The 22,250-nt window shown below is 38.7% G+C and overlaps 1 protein-coding gene across 10 annotated transcripts in view; it reads left to right on the top strand.

Moving 5' to 3' along the window:
* The window catches only part of LOC129724161 (protein vav), an 874,164-nt gene that overhangs the window by 825,694 nt on the left and 26,220 nt on the right, over positions 1 to 22,250 (top strand). For 5 of the 10 annotated variants that reach the window (XM_055678825.1, XM_055678820.1, XM_055678824.1 and 2 more), the window contains one exon: positions 15,464 to 15,514. The exons of the other annotated variants lie outside the window; for them this stretch is intronic. In XM_055678825.1, the coding sequence (XP_055534800.1) occupies positions 15,464 to 15,514 (51 nt within the window). The remainder of the gene's footprint in view (positions 1 to 15,463; positions 15,515 to 22,250) is intronic. 10 annotated transcript variants of the gene reach the window in all.

Here is a 22,250-nt window from a genome sequence, read left to right as displayed (position 1 = left end):
AAATACTTATGAAAATGGTCGTTCAGCTACCCGGCACACTTCTAAACTAATGAAATAATAAAGCTGTTTTATTTCAATTGATCTGCCTTTCTCCTAGAAAGGTATAGCAATCACTGAAAAAACCAAAGGTATAAATGTGCTCCAAAGGGTCGAATCTCGTATATCAATCGACTTAGTTCGACGAGCTGAGCATTTTCTGTATGTGTGTGTGTGCATGTATGTATGTAACGGTCTCCTAAACTCACTCGATTTTCTCAGCGATGGTTGGACCGATTTTCATGAAACTAATTGCAAACGAAAGGTCTAGTTGCCCCATAAGACCCTATTGAATTTTATTGTAATCGGATTTTTAGCTTCGAGGTTATGTATCAAAACGTGAAAACAGCAAAACTTTATTATCTCAGAAACTACACAACCGATTTGAACAAAATTGGTATCAAAAGAACAGGCCTGTTTTTCTGAACCATTTGTAAAATAATTTTATAATGATTGGATATATAGTTCAAAAGTTATGTAAAGAAACGTGTTTCAAAGACTGTTTAAACTCACTCACTTTTCTCAGAGATGGGGGGACCGATTTTCACAAAATCAGTGTCATATGGAAAAACTTGTCACCCCTTACGACCCTATTGAATTTTACTGTTATTGGACTTAAGCTTCGTCCGTTATGTATAATAATGGGAAATCAGGCTATGACAAGAAACATGTTTCTAAGACTGCTTGAACTCACCCACTTTATTCAGAGATGGATAAACCGATTTTCACGAAATAAGTTGCAATAGAAAGGTCTAGTTGCCTGATAAGACTCTATTGAATTTTATTATAATCGGACTGTAACTTTGTCTGTTATATATCAAAATGTAAAAGTTCTAAAACTCCATTATCCCAGAAACTACACAGCCGATTTGAACAAAATTGGACTTTCTTCAAAACCCCTAAATAACGATTTTTTTTATTTCTTAGTTTGACCTTCGGAGCCACACTTGTGTTGATGAGTGTAATCGGACTTTTATTTTAACCTTCATGTGTTAAACTGTAAAAACATAAAAAGTCTTTTCTCTCAGAGATTACACGACTTATTTAAAGAAAAAAGGTGTCAAACGAGCAGGTTGTTCCTCGAACTTACAAAGAATAAAAACCCAAAGGCTGTTTAAAACTAGCTGCTTCGACCAAAGTTCAAAACTAGGAGTCATTATGATTTATTTTTTGATTTATTTAGCACAAATATTACGTCAAATTTCAAATACTATGCTCCAATCATTCCTTCAAATACAACATCAATATTCTAAAACCCAAAGATACCTTTATTGGATTATATTTTGCAATAGAAATCGGAAGTCGCAAATTCGGATTTCAAAATGAAGTAGAGAGTTGATTCCTGACCTCTGAGCATCATCCCAGGTACTGAAAAACTCACATCGCGTTATGTTTGTCCCTTTTAGACTGGTTTCCAGAAACCAGAAGCTACTGTCTAGTAATTTAAAATGGCGTCTTAAGATGATTTCTGGTCTCCGGGTATCATACCGCTACCCCAAATCGTATTGGATAATATTTGTCACTTTAGGCTGTTGATCGGAAAATGTCGCCATCTTCGCCATCGAAATACCCAGCTTAGGCAGTTCGGCAATTTTATGATAGATTTTATGATTATCAGGCTACCAGAAGTGGTCATCTGGATTAAAAATGGAGTTTAAGGTCGGATTCTGGCCACTGGGTATAATCCAGGTTTCAAGAACCCATATTGATTGGTATTTGCTCATTTATTGGATGTCCCTCAGAAACAATCAGTAATATCAACTACATTAAAGAATTTTCACTGATAAGATCATTCAAATCTATACCTATAAAAATGCAGTCCATCATTCGTTGTTTTGCTTTCGTCTCGATTAGACGCAAATTGTTTATCTCTGTTTGAGTTCGCAAAATAACAATACACGAGTTATCGTACGGGTGTTTTTTTGTCGATTAGTTCTTGTGTTGCGCGATAACAATAGCCTGTTGTATATCGGCAGAAACATCTGCACACTGGTAGGGGCAGGCTACCCCGCCAGTGATTCGATACGCAGCTGATATATCAGCAAGAATAATTCTCCCGCACCGCTGTTACCCCGCTAGCAGCACGGACCACCATACGATCGAGCGAGTGGAAGTCAACTACAAGTGGCATCTACAAGGTCGCGTGTAAGATACGGCCACTGTGTCACAACACGAAGCTGGATCGTCATTGTTTGTTCTGCGAAGACACTCGATTAATCCAACTATCAGCCGTGAGGTCGTGACTTAGACGTTCGGTGAAGTATTACATTTAGAATTTTTACTATAATTATCAATATTATTACTATGTTATAATATTATTATTAATATTATTATTGATATTATTATTTTTGTTATTATTATTATTATTACTACCATTATTATTATTATTATTATTACTATTGTTATTAGTATTAGTATTACTGTCTTTTTTTTATTTGATCCATTGTAGATTTTTAAAATTTAATATCAACTACTTGAACCCCCCCCCCCCCCCCATATTCGAATATTTATCGATTGTGTGCGGTAGAGCGTAACGCACCCGCAAAATGGACGACATGCAGGTGCAACTTTTCCTGGAGGTGAAAACAAACGGGGAAGAAATTGAAATTTCTCCCATCAGCTCACCCCTACCTTCCCCTGTGCCCTCCCCTTTGCCAAGTCCTGTACCAAGAGTACCGGAAGTACGGGTAAAAGCTTACCCAGATGCCGCTGGCGGTCCCTACGTTGTTTTTTTCCGGCCCATAAAGAAGCCATTGAATATTATTCAAATTGGCAAAGACCTGGCAAAACATTTTTCGGCCGTAACCGAGATTACGAAGGTGAGGCCGAACAAACTGCGAGTTGTCGTGAGTAGCTTGAAGCAAGCAAACGAAATTGCTGGCTACGAGCTCTTCACGAGAGAGTATCGCGTGTACATCCCTGCCAAGAATGTAGAAATCGACGGTGTGGTTACCGAGGGGAATCTCACTGTCGATGACATTTTGCGTCATGGAGTTGGCTGTTTTAAAAACCCCTTGATGCAAAGTAAAGATACTGGATTGCAAGCAATTGCATTCAGTATCCATCGAAGAAGGGAAGAAGAAATTCCTCCCTTCGGATTCCTTCCGAGTAACATTCGCCGGATCCGTGCTGCCGAACTACGTCCGCTTGGACAGGGTTCGTCTACCTGTACGCCTGTTCGTACCGCGGGTCATGCATTGCCAAAACTGTAAGCAGTTAGGTCACACAGCCACCTACTGCTGCAACAAGGCACGCTGTAGCAAGTGCGGAGGCAATCATGCTGAGAACGCTTGCAGTGGGGATACTGAAAAGTGTCTTTATTGCGAGGAAACTCGGCATGACCTTCCGGCATGTCCCGCGTACGAACAGCGCGAGGAAAAAATTAAGCGTTCCCTTAAGGAACGATCAAAGCGCTCTTTTGCAGAAATGCTTAAGAGGGCTGAGCCACCCTTGACAGGAAACATCTTTTCCTTCTTGCCAACTGATGAGGGTACATCTGACGATCCCGTCGAAGGGTGTTCCTATGCCTTGCCAGAGGGATCTATGAAGAGGAGAATGCTCAACTCTCCTAATCTTTCTCGCAAAGGTCGTAAGATAACCCCTAGCGGAATGACCAATAAGACAACACAAAAAGGAAGCGGTGAAGAAAAACCGAAGCAAGTACCCCCCGGTTTTAATTTCAAATCAAACCAGGAGTACCCACCGCTTCCTGGGGCACCAAAAACCCCTCGTGCACCCATTTCTCGATCAGAAGATAAAAAAGAAACAGGGTTCATAAAATTTTCTGATATTGTGGACTGGATATTTAAAACATTCAACATACCAGATCCCCTACAAAATATTCTTCTTGCCCTTCTTCCTACAGTGAAAACCTTTTTGAAGCAACTAGCAGCAACTTGGCCCCTTATTTCAGCTATTATATCTTTCGATGACTAATACGGCGAAAGAGGTTAGGAATTTTTTCACTGTATTACAGTGGAATTGCAGAAGTATCATCCCCAAATTCGATTTATTTTCTCATTTGATGAATACATACAATTGTGACGCATTCGCGCTCTGTGAAACCTTTCTCAATTCGAACGATCAACTCAATTTCCACGATTTTAACATTATTCGTCGAGATCGAGACTCACACGGTGGAGGGGTACTTTTAGGGATCAAAAAGTGCTATTCTTTTTTCAGAATCGACCTCCCCTCGATCTCGAATATTGAAGTTGTTGCCATTCAAACGAATTTGAATGGAAAAGACCTTTGCCTTGTTTCGTTATATATTCCCCCATCCGCGCGGATTGAACAGAAGCAACTCCTTGATATAGCAGAATTGCTTCCCGCACCTTTTATGATTTTGGGAGATTTTAACTCTCACTGTTCGCTATGGTGGTCGCTGTACGACGACAACCGATCTTCTTTAATTTGTAACTTGATCGACGACTTCAATATGAAACTTTTGAATACTGGGGAAGCGACACGTGTACCTAATCCTCCAACACGTGAAAGCGTGCTTGACCTATCCCTCTGCTCGACATCACTAGCGTTAGATTGCCAGTGGAAAGTAATCAACGATCCCCACGGTAGTGATCATCTTCCAATCGTTATATCAATTGCTAATGGTTCAACTCCCCCGAACCCAATCAATATTTCCTACGACCTTACACGTAATATTGATTGGAAGCGTTATGAGTCTATTATAGCGGAATCTATCGAGACTCACGAGGAACTTCCTCCGGAGGAAGAATACGCGTTCTTAGCTGGCTTGATAATCGACGCCGCGACTCAAGCTCAGACGAAACCGATACCCGGGGTAACGATTAGACAGCGCCCTCCCAACAAATGGTGGGACAAAGAGTGCTCTGAGCTGTACGTGCGAAGGTCCGCGGCGTATAAGGACTACCGGGAGTACGGCACTGTCAACCTGCTTCGAAAGTACGAGGCACTGGGCAGGCAGATGAAGAGCTTAGTAAAGGCGAAAAAACGCGGGTACTGGCGGCGGCTCGTAAACGCGTTGTCGAGGGAAACAGCGATGAGCACTCTTTGGGATACCGCCAGGCGCATGCGGAGCCGTGACGTTTCGAATGAGAGTGAGGAGTATTCAGATCGCTGGATACTCGATTTTGCCAAAAAGGTCTGTCCGGACTCTGTACCGGAACAGAAAACCTTTCGCGACGCGTTTATAGTAACTACGGAAGAGCCTCCATTTTCGATGTTGGAATTTTCAATGGCTCTTCTGTCGTGCAACAATAAGGCTCCAGGGTTAGATAGAATAAAATTCAACCTGTTGAAGAATCTACCCGACTCTGCAAAAAGACGCTTGTTGAATTTGTTCAACAAGTTTCTTGAGCTAAATATTGTTCCGCATGACTGGAGGGAGGTAAAAGTCATTGCTATTGGGAAACCCGGGAAACCTGCCTCTGATCACAATTCATATAGGCCGATTGCGATGCTCTCTTGCCTCCGGAAATTAATGGAGAAAATGATCCTCTTACGGTTAGACAAATGGGTCGAAACAAACGGTTTACTTTCAGATACTCAATTTGGCTTTCGCCGGGGCAAAGGGACGAACGATTGCCTAGCGTTGCTTTCTACTGAAATTCAAGTCGCATTTGCTCGGAAAGAGCAAATGGCTTCTGCGTTCTTGGATATTAAGGGGTCTTTTGACTCTGTCTCTGTAGAAGTTTTAAGCGCGAGACTTCATTCGCAAGGACTTTCACCAAATTTGAATAACTTTTTGCTCAACTTGTTGTCAGAAAAGCATATGTATTTCTCACATGGCGATTCGACAACTTCCCGAATTAGTTACATGGGCCTTCCCCAGGGCTCATGTTTAAGTCCTCTCTTATATAATTTTTACGTCAATGACATCGGTGAATGTCTTGCAAATTCATGCACGCTAAGGCAACTTGCAGACGATAGCGTTGTATCCATTACTGGTAGCGAGGCTAGCGATCTGCAAGGACCATTGCAAGATACCTTAGACAATTTGTCTGAATGGGCTCTCAAGCTGGGTATCGAATTCTTTCCGGAGAAAACTGAGTTGGTCGTTTTTTCTAGGAAGCATAACCCAGCTCAGCTGCAGCTCGTACTAACGGGTAAAAAGATCTCTCAGGTTTTATTCGCTAAATATCTCGGGGTCTGGTTCGACTCTAAATGCACCTGGGCTTGTCATATTAAGTATCTGACACGAAAATGCCAACAGAGGTTAATTTTCTTCGTACGATTACCGGAACCTGGTGGGGAGCCCACCCAGGAGACCTTCTGAGGTTATACCAAACAACAATATTGTCAGTTCTTGAGTACGGTTGTTTCTGCTTTCGCTCCGCTGCGAACACGCATATTTTGAAACTAGGAAGAATACAATATCGTTCTTGCGTATTGCCTTGGGTTGCATGCAGTCGACCCATACGATGAGTCTTGAAGTGTTAGCGGGTATTCTTCCGTTGAAACATCGTTTTTGGAATCTCTCTTACCGGTTGCTAATTCGATGCACAGTTATAAACCCATTAGTAATTGAAAATTTCGAGAGGTTGGTCGACCTTCAATCTCAATCCAGATTTATGACTTTATATTTTGACTATATGGCTCAAGATATTAATCCTTCATCATACGATTCCTCCAATGTCGCACTTTTAGATACTTCTAATAATGCTATATTCTTCGACACCACCATGAAACAAGACATTTCTGGTATCCCGGATCAATTGCGACCCCAAGAGATCCCTAAGATTTTTTCCAATAAGTTTAAACATGTTAGTTATGATAAAAGGTTTTACACTGACGGATCTAATCTAGATGAGTCCACTGGCTTCGGTGTTTTCCACGAAAATTTTACCGCCTCCTACAAACTCGATGCTCCTGCTTCCGTGTACGTCGCAGAACTTGCTGCTATTCAGTACTCTCTTGGAATCATCGAAACCCTACCCATAGACCACTACTTCATCTTCACAGATAGTCTCAGTGCCATTGAGGCTCTGCGATCGATGAAGCCTGTGAAGCACACCCCGTATTTCCTGGGGAAAATACGGCGGTTTTTAAGTGCTTTAACAGATAAAAATTACCGGGTTACCTTAGCGTGGGTCCCTTCTCATTGCTCGATCCCGGGTAATGAAAAGGCCGACTCTTTAGCTAAGGTGGGTGCTATTGATGGCGATATTTATGAAAGACCAATTGCTTATGATGAATTTTATAGCATTTCGCGTCAGAGAACACTCAACAGTTGGCAATCATCATGGAACTCAGATGAACAGGGACGGTGGCTACATTCCATTTTTCCTAAGGTATCGACGAAAGCATGGTTCAAGGGGTTGGATGTAGGTCGGGACTTCATTCGCGTGATGTCCAGACTTATGTCCAATCACTACACGTTAAACACGCATCTCTTTCGTATAGGGCTTGTAGACAGTAATCACTGCGTTTGTGGCGATGGCTACCATGACATCGAGCATGTTGTTTGGTCGTGTGCCGAATTCTGTGATGTTAGGTCCGAGCTTATAGATTCCCTCCGGGCCCGAAGAAAACAACCGAACGTACCCGTTAGAGACATTCTGGGAAGCGGTGATCTCCAGTACATGACACAACTGTACTGTTATTTGAAAAAGACTGACATTAAAATTTAATATTCTTTTGTCTATTTGTCAGAATACCCGTATACGACGCTGGAGACACGAACACGAAGAGCCGAAATCTATGTTTAAAAAACAAAAAAGAACACCAGTCGAAACACAAATAGATCGTATATCTTAATTAGTTTTAAGCAAGAATTGTATTTCCCTCCTCTCACCTTAAATCCCCACTAGCTCGTAGTCGGCCGCGAGAATAAATAAAAGGCCTCCCTCTTTTCTCTGCTAACGTAGAATTAATACGAATTGTACTTGGCTCAGTAAAACAGAAAATGTATCGTGCCGTGTCAAATAAACTAATTTTAAACCTAAAAATAAATGCAGTCCGGTCTGTCTGTCTGTCTGTCTGTCTGTCTGTCTGATCCATATAGGCTCGGAAAGTACTGAGCCGATCGACGTGAAAATTTGTATGTACGAGTTCTAGGGACCTAGAAAGGTTCCTATGATGGTTCAAGACCCCTCCCTATTCTAGAAGCGAGGGGTTTCATACAAATGAAACACAAATTTCTGCACATCTCAAAAACTAACCAAGCAAATGGAACAAAATTTGGCATGTGGATGTTTTTAGGAGTAACGAATATGTCAATATTAGTTCGACACCCCTCCCTCTTCTGGAAGGGAGGGGTTCCATACAAATGAAACAAAAATTTCTGCTCATCTTGAGAACTAACCAAGTAAATAGAACTAAACTTGGTGGTTGGATGTTTCTAGGGGTAAAAAATATATCCATAATGGTTTGACACCCCTCCCTCTTCTATGCGGGAGGGGTCCCATACAAATAATACACGAATTTCGCACAGCTCGAGAACCAATCTACCAAATACAACCAAATTTTGTATGTGAATGTTTTTAGAGGTAACAAATATGTCCATAATGTTTCGACTCCCCTCCCTCTTCTTTGAGGAAGGGGTTCCAAACAAATGAAACACAAATTTCTGCTTATCTCTAGAACTAACCAACTAAATGGAACCAAATTTGGCAGGTGAATGTTTTTAGGGGTATCAAATATATCCATACTGGTTTCTATAAGGGAGGGGTTCCATACAAATAAAACATGAATTTTCCACAGCTCGAGAACCAATCAACCAAATACAACCAAATTTGGCATGTGAATGTTTTTAAAGGTAACAAATATGTCCATAATGTTTCGACTCCCCTCCCTCTTATTTGAGGAAGGGGTTCCAAACAAATAAAACCCAAATTTCTACTTATCTCTAGAACTAACCAACTGAATGGAACCAATTTTGGCAGGTGAATGTTTTTAGGGATACCAAATATATCCATACTGGTTTGACACCCCTCCTTCTTCTATAAGGGAGGGGTCCCATACAAATAAAACACGAATTTCGCACAGCTCGAGAACCAATAAACCAAATGCCACCAAATTTGGTATGTAAATGTTTTTAGAGGTAACAAATATGTCCATAATGGTCCGACTCCCCTCCCTCTTCTGTGTAGGAGGGGTTTCAAACAAATGAAATACAAATTGCTGCTTATCTCGAGATCTAACCAACTAAATGGAACCAAATTCAGCAGGTGAATGTTTTTAGGGGTATCAAATACATTGACACCCCTCCCTCTTCTATGAGGGAAGGGTCCCGTACAAAAGAAACTCAAATTTCGCACAGCTCGAAAACCAGTCAAGCAAATATAACCAAACTTGGCAAGTTAATTTTTTAAGGTGCAACAAGCATGTCCATAATGTTTCGACACACTTCCTTCTTCTGGCATGTCTCCAAATACCATTTCGAAATTCAAGATGGCGACTTCCGGTTTCTGAGAAACAGCGGCAAATGACCATATACCACCCAATATGGGTATTTCCGGAATTATTATGATGCACTTAAGCCACAAATCGACCTCAGAAATTATTTTGTACTGTAAGATGGCGACTTCCGGTGTCTGGAAAACAGCCGAAAATGACCAAGTACCACCCAATATGAGTGTTTCTTTAACCAGAGTGACGCTCAGAGGCCAAAAACTGTTTCCAAATGCCATTTTGAAATCCAAGATGGCGACTTCCGGTTTCTGAAAAACAGCGGCAATGACTAAATACCACCCAATATGGGTATTTTCGGGATTGTTATGATGCACTGAATCCACAAATCGACCTATCTACCTCAGACAACATTTTGAATTGTAAGATGGCAACTTCCGGTGTCTGGAAAACAGCCGAAAATGACCAAATACCACCCAATATGAGTGTTTCTTTAACCAGAATAACGCTTAGAGGCCAAAAACTGTCCCCTAATGCCATTTTGAAATCCAAGATGGCGGCTTCCGGTATCCGAAAAACAGCGACAAATGATCAAATACCATCTAATATGGGTATTTCCGGGATTGTTATAATGCACTGAAGCCACAAATCGACCTCAGACAACATTTTAAATTGTAAGATGGCGACTTCCGGTTTCTGGAAAACAGCCGAAAATGAGCAAATACCACCCAATACGAGTGTTTCTTTAACCAGGCTGACGCTCAGAGGCCCTAAACTGTCTCCTAATGCCATTTTGAAATCCAAGATGGCGACTTCCGCTTTCTGAAAAACAGCGGCAAATGACCAAATATCACCCAATATGGGTGTTTCCGGAATTGATATAATGCACTGAAGTTACACATCGACCTATCTACCTCAGACAACATTTTGAATTGTAAGATGACGACTTCTGGAAAACAGTCACAAATGACAAAACACACCCAATATGAGTGTTTCTTTAACCAGATTTACGCTTTGAGGCCAGAAATTGTTCCCAAATGCTATTTTGAAATCCAAGATGGCGACTTCCGGTTTCTGAATAATAGTGGCAAATTACCAAATACCACCCAATATGGGTATTTCCGGAATTGTTATGATGCACTAAGCCACAATTCGACCTAGACAACATTTTTAATTGTAAGATGGCGACTTCCGGTGTCCGGAAAACAGCCTAAAGTGACCAGATACCACCCAATATGAGTATCTCCGGAACCATAATGATGCTAGAGCTAAAAATTGACCTCAGACACCAGTTTGAATTGTAAAATGGCATCTCCTGGGAAACAGCCGTAAATAACCGAATACTATGACATATGGATATGTCCGTAATCGAAATGATGTAAAGAAGCCAAGCATTGACCCTGGACACCATTTTGAGTTCGAAGATGTTCACTTTGTTTCTGGAAAACAACGAAAATGCCTGAAATGCACCCAATATATTTGTACAAAGTTTGTACAAAGCCAAAAGTCGACAATGTCATTCCGATAAAACCAATTATTTCAAACGATATAAACCAATCGCAAGGAATCAATGAATTTGAAATGTACAAAATTATTAAATTAAACACTAAAATAGGCAAGACGAAGACGGGTCAGCTAGTTAATGTATAAGGAACAGCATTTAATTATACATTATTTGAAATCTACTGACTAAAGTTGGCATAAACAATCTGAATATTTATACGCAGTATATGAGTACAAATTGATTATACCACAATCAAAACAAAATCGCATCATATATTTGAAAGAATTGAATGTTATCTGCATGTATATTAGAGTGGCCATATTTTATATGGCCGTTTTTGAAACTATCGATCTTAATGAGCGCCGGGCTGAAAAAGTTTCCTTTTGACCTCTATAATAAGCCATGAAAATTTGAAGTTGATCGGAGTTTATTTAATGGACCCACAAAGTGCTTATATTATAGAAATCGATTTACATGAAAATTGTACGGAGTTTTTTCTTTTTTCAACATATATCTCTCGATAAACGTATTCAAATACACTTGTATTTTTATAAAACCGTTATTTTATCATCCTGATTTAAGTTTAAAATGATCTTAAGCTTTTGGTGCTTGTTAAAAAGTTCGGATTTTGACTGAGGTGGATATTTTTACGGTATAAATCATTAACATGCAATAAAAACTGAAGTTCGTCTTCATTATGTGTTGGAGCACGGTTAGAATTTTTCATAAATTAAACACCATATTCTGTGGCGTCGTTTATAGCGAATAATTTTTAACAGAAGTTTGCTATTCCTCATTATTTTTCTATTCGGCTGGATCACGGTAGAAAAAATCAATATTAAATTCAAAACTCGAAAAGAAAGCATTGGTTTTGTATAAAAAATGGGATAAATTACATACACACTTAAAATTTTTGCCGGGTCTCGGTAATTCATTGCCGAGAACGGCACCACTGAGTGCTCGGTTAAAAAAATAACAACAGCTGTTACATTTTTTCGTAAATCTCGGTTCACCAAACTAAAATTTCGGCACAAAATACCCGAATTCCAAGATTTCAGTTAGGCTGAACCGAGACTTACGAACAAATGTGACAGCTGTCATTTTTTTTCGTAACCGAGCACTCAGTGGTGCCGTTCTCGGCAATAAATTACCGAGACCCGGCAGAAAATTTTAAGTGTGTACCAGACTTGGTAAAGCACGCACCGCACTAGGAGCGGAACGCAAATTGAGCTCTTGCTTGCTAGGTAACACGCACACAAGCTAGCTGCTTCGGTCGCCGACTCGGCTCGTGAAGAATAAGAGAATAGCACCAAACAGGTGATATCTCTTCGTTGGTGTTTTTATAAAGTTACATGGAGCGCGCGGTGTAGCCCCGATCCATTTTTGCTTGCTTTTTTGCTTTGTGGCATCTCCGCCTCCTTGTACTCTGATTCTCCTTGCTATGTATATTACACGTTGAGCTAGCGCACAGTGAGCGCTGACGACGTTCGCGAGTGAATGGGTGACTATTAGGGTGTCCCAAAAAAATTCGATGTTGAAAAAGTCAAGGTGCTCAGTACTAAATTGAAAGATAATGTTATTTATAGCATTTTCGTAGAACATTTCGACTTTCTAAAAGGTCGTTTTCTGGTTGCCCAAACGTGATTTATGAAAAAATGACTTTTTTAAGCTACAAACCCACTTTTTTGCACTTTTTTCAACTCTGTTCGATTCCGGATTTTTTCCATATATTTTTTTATTTTTGTGGGGTTGTTCTTGAATATTTTGCCTGGTTTGGTTCATCATTGTTTTCAGGTTTTTGATACCCAGAGCCCATTAAACATCACAAAAAATTAATTTTTCTATTAATTTTTAGATAAACCCTTCAAAACACATATAAAAAAATTTTTTGATCAAGAACTGAAATTTTTACTGCAAAGCGGAGTTCAAGACGAAAACTTACATGAAAAAAGATCCTTGATATCTTATCGGGGGGCTGAGATATCGGCGTTTTTACATGTGATGGAAAAATATGCATTTTATCAAAAATGCCACTAAAGCTCAATATCTCCATTGCACAGTGTTTTATTTTGCAGTTTGTGCGTATTATTTCCTAAATAGTGATTTAAATATTGATTATAGCCATAAGGTATGTTCGGAGAAGTTTCAGTATATTCAAAAATGCATCTTTTAATGTAGAAAAAAGGGTATTAATCCACCAATAAGTGAGATAAAAAATTTACTTTTTAATCAGAATGAGATAGACGTAAGGTGTCTTCGACAAATTTTCAGGTTATCTTAAAACAAGAAACTTTACCGAAGACATCATGTTTCTATCTCTAACATATTACGAGCAACATTGAGTTTTCTATTAGAAAGCACAAAAAATCATAATTTTCGTTCTAACTTTTTTCGCAGATTTTTCCAAATTTTGAAACCTTCTACTAAGTTATCAGCCATCCAAAAATGCATTTGTTTTCTGAACATTGTTATTTTTTATCTCCCAAAATAAAACAGTTATTTAACATATTTGTTAAAATGCATAGTTTTCCATCACATAGAAAAATGCCAATATCTCAGCTCCTCGGTGAGCTATCAAGTACCTTTTTTTCATGTAAATTTTCGTGGTAAATACCGCTTTGCAATGAAAATTTGAGTTCTTGCTCAAAGTTTTTTTTTATTTGCGTTTTGAAGGGTTTTATCTAAAAATTATTAGAAAAAATATTTTTTTTGTGATGTTTAATGGGCTCTGGAAGTCAAAAAACTGAAAACAATGCTGAACCAAACCAGGCAAAATATTCAAAAATAATCCCACAAGAATAAAAAAAAATACGAAAAAATGTAGGAATCGAATAGAATTGAAAAAAGTGGGTTTGTAGCTTAAAAAAGTCATTTTTTTATAAATCACGTTTGGGCAACCTGAAAACGACCTTTTAGAAAGTCGAAATGTTCTACAAAAATGCTATAAATAACATTATCTTTCAATTTAGGCCTGAGCACCTTGACTTTTTCAACATCGATATTTTTTGCGACACCCTAGAGACTATATATTTGTGTTGTTTTTAAAATTAAATGTCTTGAATTTAACGAAATGAAATTTAATGAAATTCAATGAAATGAAGCAGCAAAATAATGCTCTGTTTAACAACACCGGTGTAGCCAAGGATACAAAAAGGGTTCAAGTGATAACTGATCAGTAGTCTAAACTGATTTTCTATTTCTTTTATAGTTTTAATGGATCATGCGGTGAAAATTTTTTATTGCAACAGTTGAAATTACTTGGCTTTGTTTGTTTCGTTCTCACATTTGATATTTTTTTACACGTGTACTGTCCACACGCGCAAACCAGGAGACTAACTTACTTCTTTGGAAAAATGAAGCAAGAATAAAAGTAAGGTGTTCTACGAGGTGTTGCTCTTTAAATATAGAAATCTTGATATACGGTTAAGAACCGAAGCGCATTACACAGTTTTAAAGAAACCATACGTTTCGGTAAATATTTCCTCTAATATGAGGTTTCAATTGTTTTATATATTTAAGCCTTCAGCCAAAGAATACAGTAGAGAATGATCAAGACACTATTTTGATACTTTCCGTCGTTTCAGAAAGCATAATCATCAATTATCAATTCACAACACGAGTTAATATTTCAAAAAATATTACAAAGTTCCTATTCGAACTTGGTAAAGCCCGCACAGCATCTCGAGCAAAGCTTGATTGCAGCTCTGCTTCATAACCCACACGCACTCGGTCTAGGTGCTTTAATTTTCCCCTGTTAGTTATTAAATTATTGAATGAACCTTCTACATATCAGGTTCATATCGATTTCCAACTATTTTTAGTACTAAAATTAAAATGTTTGAATGTACAACAATCGCAAATAAAAACAAAACAATAAGGAGCGCATTTTATTACTTTTATTACTTTTTATTTCATTTACTAGTAGAATATGCTGCTTATGTTGAACAGAAGGATGGTTTTCGTAAAACAAATGCTAATATGTCCTGTATTTTCGAAGAAATAAAGTTATTTAAATACATTTGAGGGACATAACAAATTCGTTAGTTATTTTGCCACCCACGGATTTTTCGAAAAACCTTATAAGAAATTTTAAACCCAATGTACATACGCATATTGCAATACAGATCGGACTCGATTATCTGGAGGCACAATCATCCGGAGGCTCGATTATCCGGGGTTCGATTATGCGTAGAGAATGGCTTGATTATCTCGAGTTGTTATTTTTCTTTGTTATGCTTCCAAACAACTTGCACATAAGCTAATAGCCGAATTGAAAAACACATGTTAACACCAAAATACCGGCTCAGTCAATTGCAAATGAAAAAAACAACGCTAATCTACTTATATCGCTAAAACTATTAATTTATCAAATCTCAAATATCATCAAATTGACTAACGTTTATAGCAACAGCTTTCGATTTATGAATGCATAATCTTGATTACAAATAGCATAGACGAAATGCAGTAAGCTCACGATCCGTAACGAAGGTAAATGATATCACTCGTATTGCTTTAGTTTTAAAGTTGTTTATTTTCTAGCTCATTTGCGTTAGCTTGACGGAGCAGTGTTTACAATACATTTTATTTTTACAGGGTAAAAACAAACTTGTTAGAGGGAGTCATCGCTACACCCGATTTACTGGGGTTAGTATGGTTTTACAGATTTCTGGTTGGGGGTTGTTGGGCTGGGAGCTTAAGTTTGTTTGTATTATTAAGTAATTATTAACTATAACTATTCTAAGATAAATATAAACTAATTTCTAATTACTAGTGAATAAATTTTCGCACATGTATTACACTGCATTTCACATTGCACCGAATTATCGTGATCTCGAAACAGGTACAGCACTGTATCCAATCAGGTTTTGAGTTTTTGTGTCTCCAGCACAAGGTACACCAGTCATTCAGTGAAAGAAGGATGAGTAATCTGATAAGATACAAAAAAACGTTTATTTTAGAGTTTAATATCCGCATTTTTCAAAAAACAGTATAGCTCTGACATATACTGGAGATCACCACTTCCCAAAATGTCTCTAACGGGTACATTTGCTTGTCTTCCTCGGGCCCGAAGGGAATCTATTAGCTTGGACCTAACATCAGAGTATTCGGCACACGACCAAACAACGTGCTCGATGTCGTGGTAGCCATCGCCACAAACGCAGTGATTACTGTCCACAAGTCCTATACGAAAGAGATGCGTGTTTAACGTGTAGTGATTGGACATAAGTCTTGACATCACTCGAATGAAGTCCCGACTTACATCCAACCCCTTGAACCATGCTTTCGTCGATACCTTAGGAGAAATGGAATGTAGCCACCGTCCCAGTTCATCTGTATCCCATGATAATTGCCAACTATTGAGTGTTCTCTGACGCAAAATACTATAAAATTCATCATAAGCAATTGGTCTACTATAAATATCGCCATCAATAGCACCCACCTTAGCTAAAGAGTCAGCCTTTTCATTGCCCGGAATGGAACAATGAGAAGGTACCCACGCTAAGGTAACCCGGTAATTTTTATCTGTTAAAGCACTTAAAAACCGACGTATTTTCCCCAGGAAATACGGGGTGTGCTTCACAGTCTTCATCGATCGCAGAGCCTCAATGGCACTGAGACTGTCTGTGAAGATGAAGTAGTGGTCTATGGGTAAAGTTTCGATGATCCCAAGGGAGTACTGAATAGCAGCAAGTTCTGCGGTGTACACGGAAGCAGGAGCATCGAGTTTGTAGGAGGCGGTAAAATTTTCGTGGAAAACACCGAAGCCAGTGGACTCATCTAGATTAGATCCGTCAGTGAAAAACCTTTTATCACAACTAACATGTTTGAACTTATCGGAAAAAATCTTAGGGATCTCTTGCGGTCGTAATTGATCCGGGATACCAGAAATGTCTTGTTTCATGGTGGTGTCGAAGAATATAGCATTATTAGAAGTATCTAAAAGTGCGACATTGGAGGAATCGCATGAAGAAGGATTAATATTTTGAGCCATATAGTCAAAATATAAAGTCATAAATCTGGATTGAGATTGAAGGTCGACCAACCTCTCGAAATTTTCAATTACTAATGGGTTCATGATCGTACATCGAATAAGTAACCGGTAAGAGAGATTCCAAAAACGATGTTTCAACGGAAGAATACCCGCTAGCACTTCAAGACTCATCGTATGGGTCGACTGCATGCAACCCAAGGCAATACGCAAGAACGATATTGTATTCTTTCTAGTTTCAAAATATGCGTGTTCGCAGCGGAGCGAAAGCAGAAACAACCGTACTCAAGAACTGACAATATTGTTGTTTGGTATAACCTCAGAAGGTCTCCTGGGTGGGCTCCCCACCAGGTTCCGGTAATCGTACGAAGAAAATTAATCCTCTGTTGGCATTTTCGTGTCAGATACTTAATATGACAAGCCCAGGTGCATTTAGAGTCGAACCAGACCCCGAGATATTTAGCGAATAAAACCTGAGAGATCTTTTTACCCGTTAGTACGAGCTGCAGCTGAGCTGGGTTATGCTTCCTAGAAAAAACGACCAACTCAGTTTTCTCCGGAGAGAATTCGATACCCAGCTTGAGAGCCCATTCAGACAAATTGTCTAAGGTATCTTGCAATGGTCCTTGCAGATCGCTAGCCTCGCTACCAGTAATGGATACAACGCTATCGTCTGCAAGTTGCCTTAGCGTGCATGAATTTGCAAGACATTCACCGATGTCATTGACGTAAAAATTATATAAGAGAGGACTTAAACATGAGCCCTGGGGAAGGCCCATGTAACTAATTCGGGAAGTTGTCGAATCGCCATGTGAGAAATACATATGCTTTTCTGACAACAAGTTGAGCAAAAAGTTATTCAAATTTGGTGAAAGTCCCTGCGAATGATGTTTCGCGCTTAAAACTTCTACAGAGACAGAGTCAAAAGCCCCCTTAATATCCAAGAACGCAGAAGCCATTTACTCTTTCCGAGCAAATGCGACTTGAATTTCAGTAGAAAGCAACGCTAGGCAATCGATTTATTTTTTCATGCGAGTAAATATCACGCTGTTGAAATGATAATATTATTTTGGATAAATCAGTGTCGGTACTGGTACTGTGTGCAGTAGGATGTTGACACTAGCGGAAATCATTGTTACATCGTATACTTGTTTACTAAAAAGTACATACCACGCATCATCCAAGTTGGTGGATTGCAAGAGCAAGACATGTTTACCATTTATTAGAAGCCACATTAAATTAGAATTACATCAAAACGAATAACGGCAATGCAAAATCATGTTCAACTACACAAGCAAACACTCAGCCATCATCCCTCCCTGCTCATCAATCCATAGCAGCACTGCAGCAGAGTAAACATCGAATGCCGTGCGCGAGCGGCCTCAGTCCAGCCGACCTGACGCACTGGCGGTTCAAAACTGAACGAAAAAGATAAAACGTTCAATGTGTATGTGCCTCCCGGTGACGAACGAAAGGTTACGGCACTGCATTCGTAGCTTCTTAGCTCTTGCGCCGAGCTGGGGCTTGCTGCGAATGTCGCATGAAAAGATAATACGCTCGTGGTGATGGGTGCCTAAAATTTGGCGATGTCACCGAGCGGCTGGGAGCGGTGCTTTTACCAAGTCTGGTGATTTTAATGCTTGCGACATTCGACAGCAGCTATTTAAGGCCAATCGGTATTGAAACCAAAAATGGCCGACTTCGAGCCACCTTTTTGAATTTTCAAAGGTACAAGACTCGGTAACAGGTTATGCGTCATCTGTGAAAACGCTGTTTTATGTTTGCTACGGTGAAGCAAACATAAAATAGCGTTTTCACAGGGAATGCGTTATCTATTTCCGAGCCTTGTGTTTCTGGAAATTCGAAGTGGTGGCTCGAAATTGGCTGTTTGTGGTTTCAATGCCGTTTCACCTTAAGGACCATTCGCTTTTAATCGCGTGATTATTTTTTGTTTAATTTCAAGCGGGATATCAAGCCAATTCAACTTATTTTGCGCTTAAATACCACAAGCGATTCTTCATCTTTGCAGTTAGAGCATCTGAAACAACTTTCAATTTCGATATATGCGAAAGAATCACGTAGATAATTCGTAACTTGAATCATACATTGGATAGCATTCGTTCACCCGAAACACCTGAATGTGAAGTTTGACTATAAAAAAGGACATGTCTCGAATGCAATTTATGGTCAATGATCAGAGCAAATATTTTCTCAGGCAATAAATTTTGTTTTACTATGTATCTTGCGTGTGACGCTTTACAACCAACAAATGTGAATGCTAACTCCAAGAGCACTTCATAATCGCTGCGAACTTGATTGCATAAAATTGCTTAATTTGATTGCAATCTTCATCGAACCATTTCGAGCGAACTTTTGGATCATTGAAGCTGTGAATGATTTCGTTTGCGAAACTTTTCCGAAATTTTCCAATCCACTAGCGTATTATGAACTTCTTAGGCGATATTTTTGCCAGAGCTTGAATCAGTTTTAAGCGCGTGCTGTTCCATCGTAATTCATAAGAATTGCAGTTCGATCAACATGAGATCTACCGACTATATTTGAAAAAAATTACCATCCTAGTGAATTTAGATAACTAGTGCTGAAGTGTTCCGTAGAAAAAATAATAATAATAATACCAAAACTAACATTAAATCCATACAAAAAGCTCTTAATAACTTTAATAATTTTCTTTCACCAATCTGATTGTGACGGTTCACTAGGGATATAATTACTGAACGGCAGCTTCAAATCCTCTAACGAATACAAGAGGTCATTTATTTATTACGTTACGTACTCAGAAGAAAGGAATATTCAATAAAGAGTTCCATTGTGCGAGGCCTCCATGCAAAATTGTGTTATTCAGGGATGGAAGGTATTCAAAATTGCTAAAATTTATCGTTACGTAACATGCGAATGTCCCTAATGGTATGATTTTATGATTAAGGAGTATTTCGACGCCAAATATACAAATATTTTAAGAAACTAAGACAAAAAACTTCCTAAAGAGATAAAAAAACAGTAATTCTTATGATATATTAACCTTATTTATTTTTTTTAATATTAACCTTTTGTGGGTCCATTAAATGAACTCTGATCAACTTCAAATTTTCGTGGCTTATTTTTGGAGTAAAAAGGAAACTTTTTCCACCCGGCGCTCATTGACATCGCATGATGTTACAAAAATGGCCACCAGGCCCGGATTTGAGGGGGGCAAAGGGGGCAAATGCCCCGGGCCTCCCGATTCAAGGGGCCCCCCTAGTCCTTAGGCGACCTTTTTTTTTGCTCATCACCTTTCAGAACGTTACCTCTAAATGTTTTTAGAAAAGAGGGCCTCACAAACAAATTTGCCCCGGGCCCCCCACCGTCTAAATCCGGCCCTGATGGCCACTCTAATGTTTATGTGTTAATATATGTTCATATGTGTAAGAATGATATATTTTAAACTAGTGGGCCCGTTCTGGCTAGCCACTTTCAAATGCATTTTGGACTATTAAAAGTTGGTATTTAAATGATATTTTTTTTTTTTGAAATATCGAGTTGAAGTGCAATATGTAACTATGACACTATCGATAATTCGATGAAGATGGCCAGCGCTGGTTTAAAACTTAAGTAATTATCTAAACTGCGATAAATCGTTCGTTCAGTAGATCATGAAAACGCGTGGATTGATTGCTTACTCGAAAACGAATCTGCATCTCGCTTCTTATACGGATCCACTTCACAACTGTTTTCCTCAATATCTAAAGACTTTTTCTCCATTATTTGATTATTTTCGAAAAACTGTTTTCTAACGATTTAATATTTTTGAAATTTCATAACTTGAATAATAGTTGATATTCTCAATTGTTTGATATTACATATGTTATATTTAAACTAAACTTACCAAATAAATAAAAATAAATATAATTGAAAAAAAAACAATTTACAAAAACCATTGCTCATGAAAAAATACTGGATTGCTCAAAAAAGTATTCGCACATGCAAAAGTTTGTCTCTGCAATTTGTTATTAACAAAAGCAAAGCTTGAAATAACTAGGTACTGTCCTCTTTTAATCATTGATGGGTACTTCAGATTACTCTCTAATACCCCGATATAACTTCGCACATGATGAATGACGCGCATGGAACATCTGTCATCTGCGTTCCATCACAGAAACCTTTTCTAGTGTTGCGTAATAACATAACAATCCTCCCATCACCATCACCTTTTTCTACTGCTTTGTTTTCGTCTTCTTCTACATAAACAAACAAATATTATTTGAAAAATAAAAAAGTTGGTTTACTGTAGCGCATTTGCAGGATAGAAGATAAACCTATGTTTTTTTTGTAAGATTTGGACCACTGCGACCATTATTTTGATCTTTTGTGGTATACCTCTTCTTTAGTCTAAGTACTCGTGGCAGACATATCACTATTGATGGAAGTGATCGTCATTGTCATATCGCACCCTTTCTCCCAATTAGGCACTGAATTTCGTATGAAATGTATTACCTCATTAGGATTCGCACACCAGACCTCGAAAGGCTCCAAAGTTCCTTTTCCAAAGGCTCTTATTCTGCGCTGTATTAGTGCACTGCAGTGGCAGAGCAAATGTTCTGCGGTTTCACATTCGACAAATTTCGTCATCTGACTGACCAATTTGTTTCAGGTGATGCTTACTTGGACAGTGTCCTGTAAACAGTCCAGTAATTGTCCTTAGTCCCTTTTCATTTGAACTAAGCAATTGCTGGCTTTTATTCACGCTTGGTTTTATAAAGCGTTTAGACTGGCGTAGCCCTACTGAGCATATCCAGTTCTCTTGTATAGTCCTATGTTCCCAGGTTTTCAATTCTGCTTTCAAGGCGCTTGATGACACCCCACAGAACGGTCCTGGGTCTATGTTTATTATAAAAACTTTTTATGTAATTTTATGTTGATATTCCGAAATATCTTAAATCAAAACAGCTGATCAGATTTTACATAATGTTTAAAAATAATGACTAATGGCTTAACCCGATCCCGGCGGAAAGAAATCAGTTTTTACCTCAAAAAATGATTTTCAAACTCTTATTACTCATCAACTATATACACAATGGACACAAACTGTATTGCATAATAAAGATCAATCTGGTTTCTAACCATGAATAGTTTCATCGTAAGAAATTTCAAGTATAATTGTTAAGCTTGAATCGAAGTTTGAATGTCACCCGTCGGGAATGGATTTACCCTATACTGTAGATTTTTTGAAACAGCTAAAATTTTCACGTATCAGCAAAACAACTATCGCTTTCCCCGCACATCTTGACAGTCGTAGTATACTTAAAGAATTAATTTGGGGTACAATATGTGCAGCATGTCTTGCGTAGGTTAAATGTCTTTGCTATTTTTAAAAATATCAAGAAAAAAACTATA

The sequence above is a fragment of the Wyeomyia smithii genome, chromosome 2 (genome assembly GCF_029784165.1).
Source record: "Wyeomyia smithii strain HCP4-BCI-WySm-NY-G18 chromosome 2, ASM2978416v1, whole genome shotgun sequence".
NCBI classification, from domain to species: Eukaryota; Metazoa; Arthropoda; class Insecta; order Diptera; family Culicidae; genus Wyeomyia; species Wyeomyia smithii.
The sequence above is the reverse complement of the archived record's forward strand: the minus strand, read 5'-3'. Positions and strand labels throughout refer to the sequence as shown.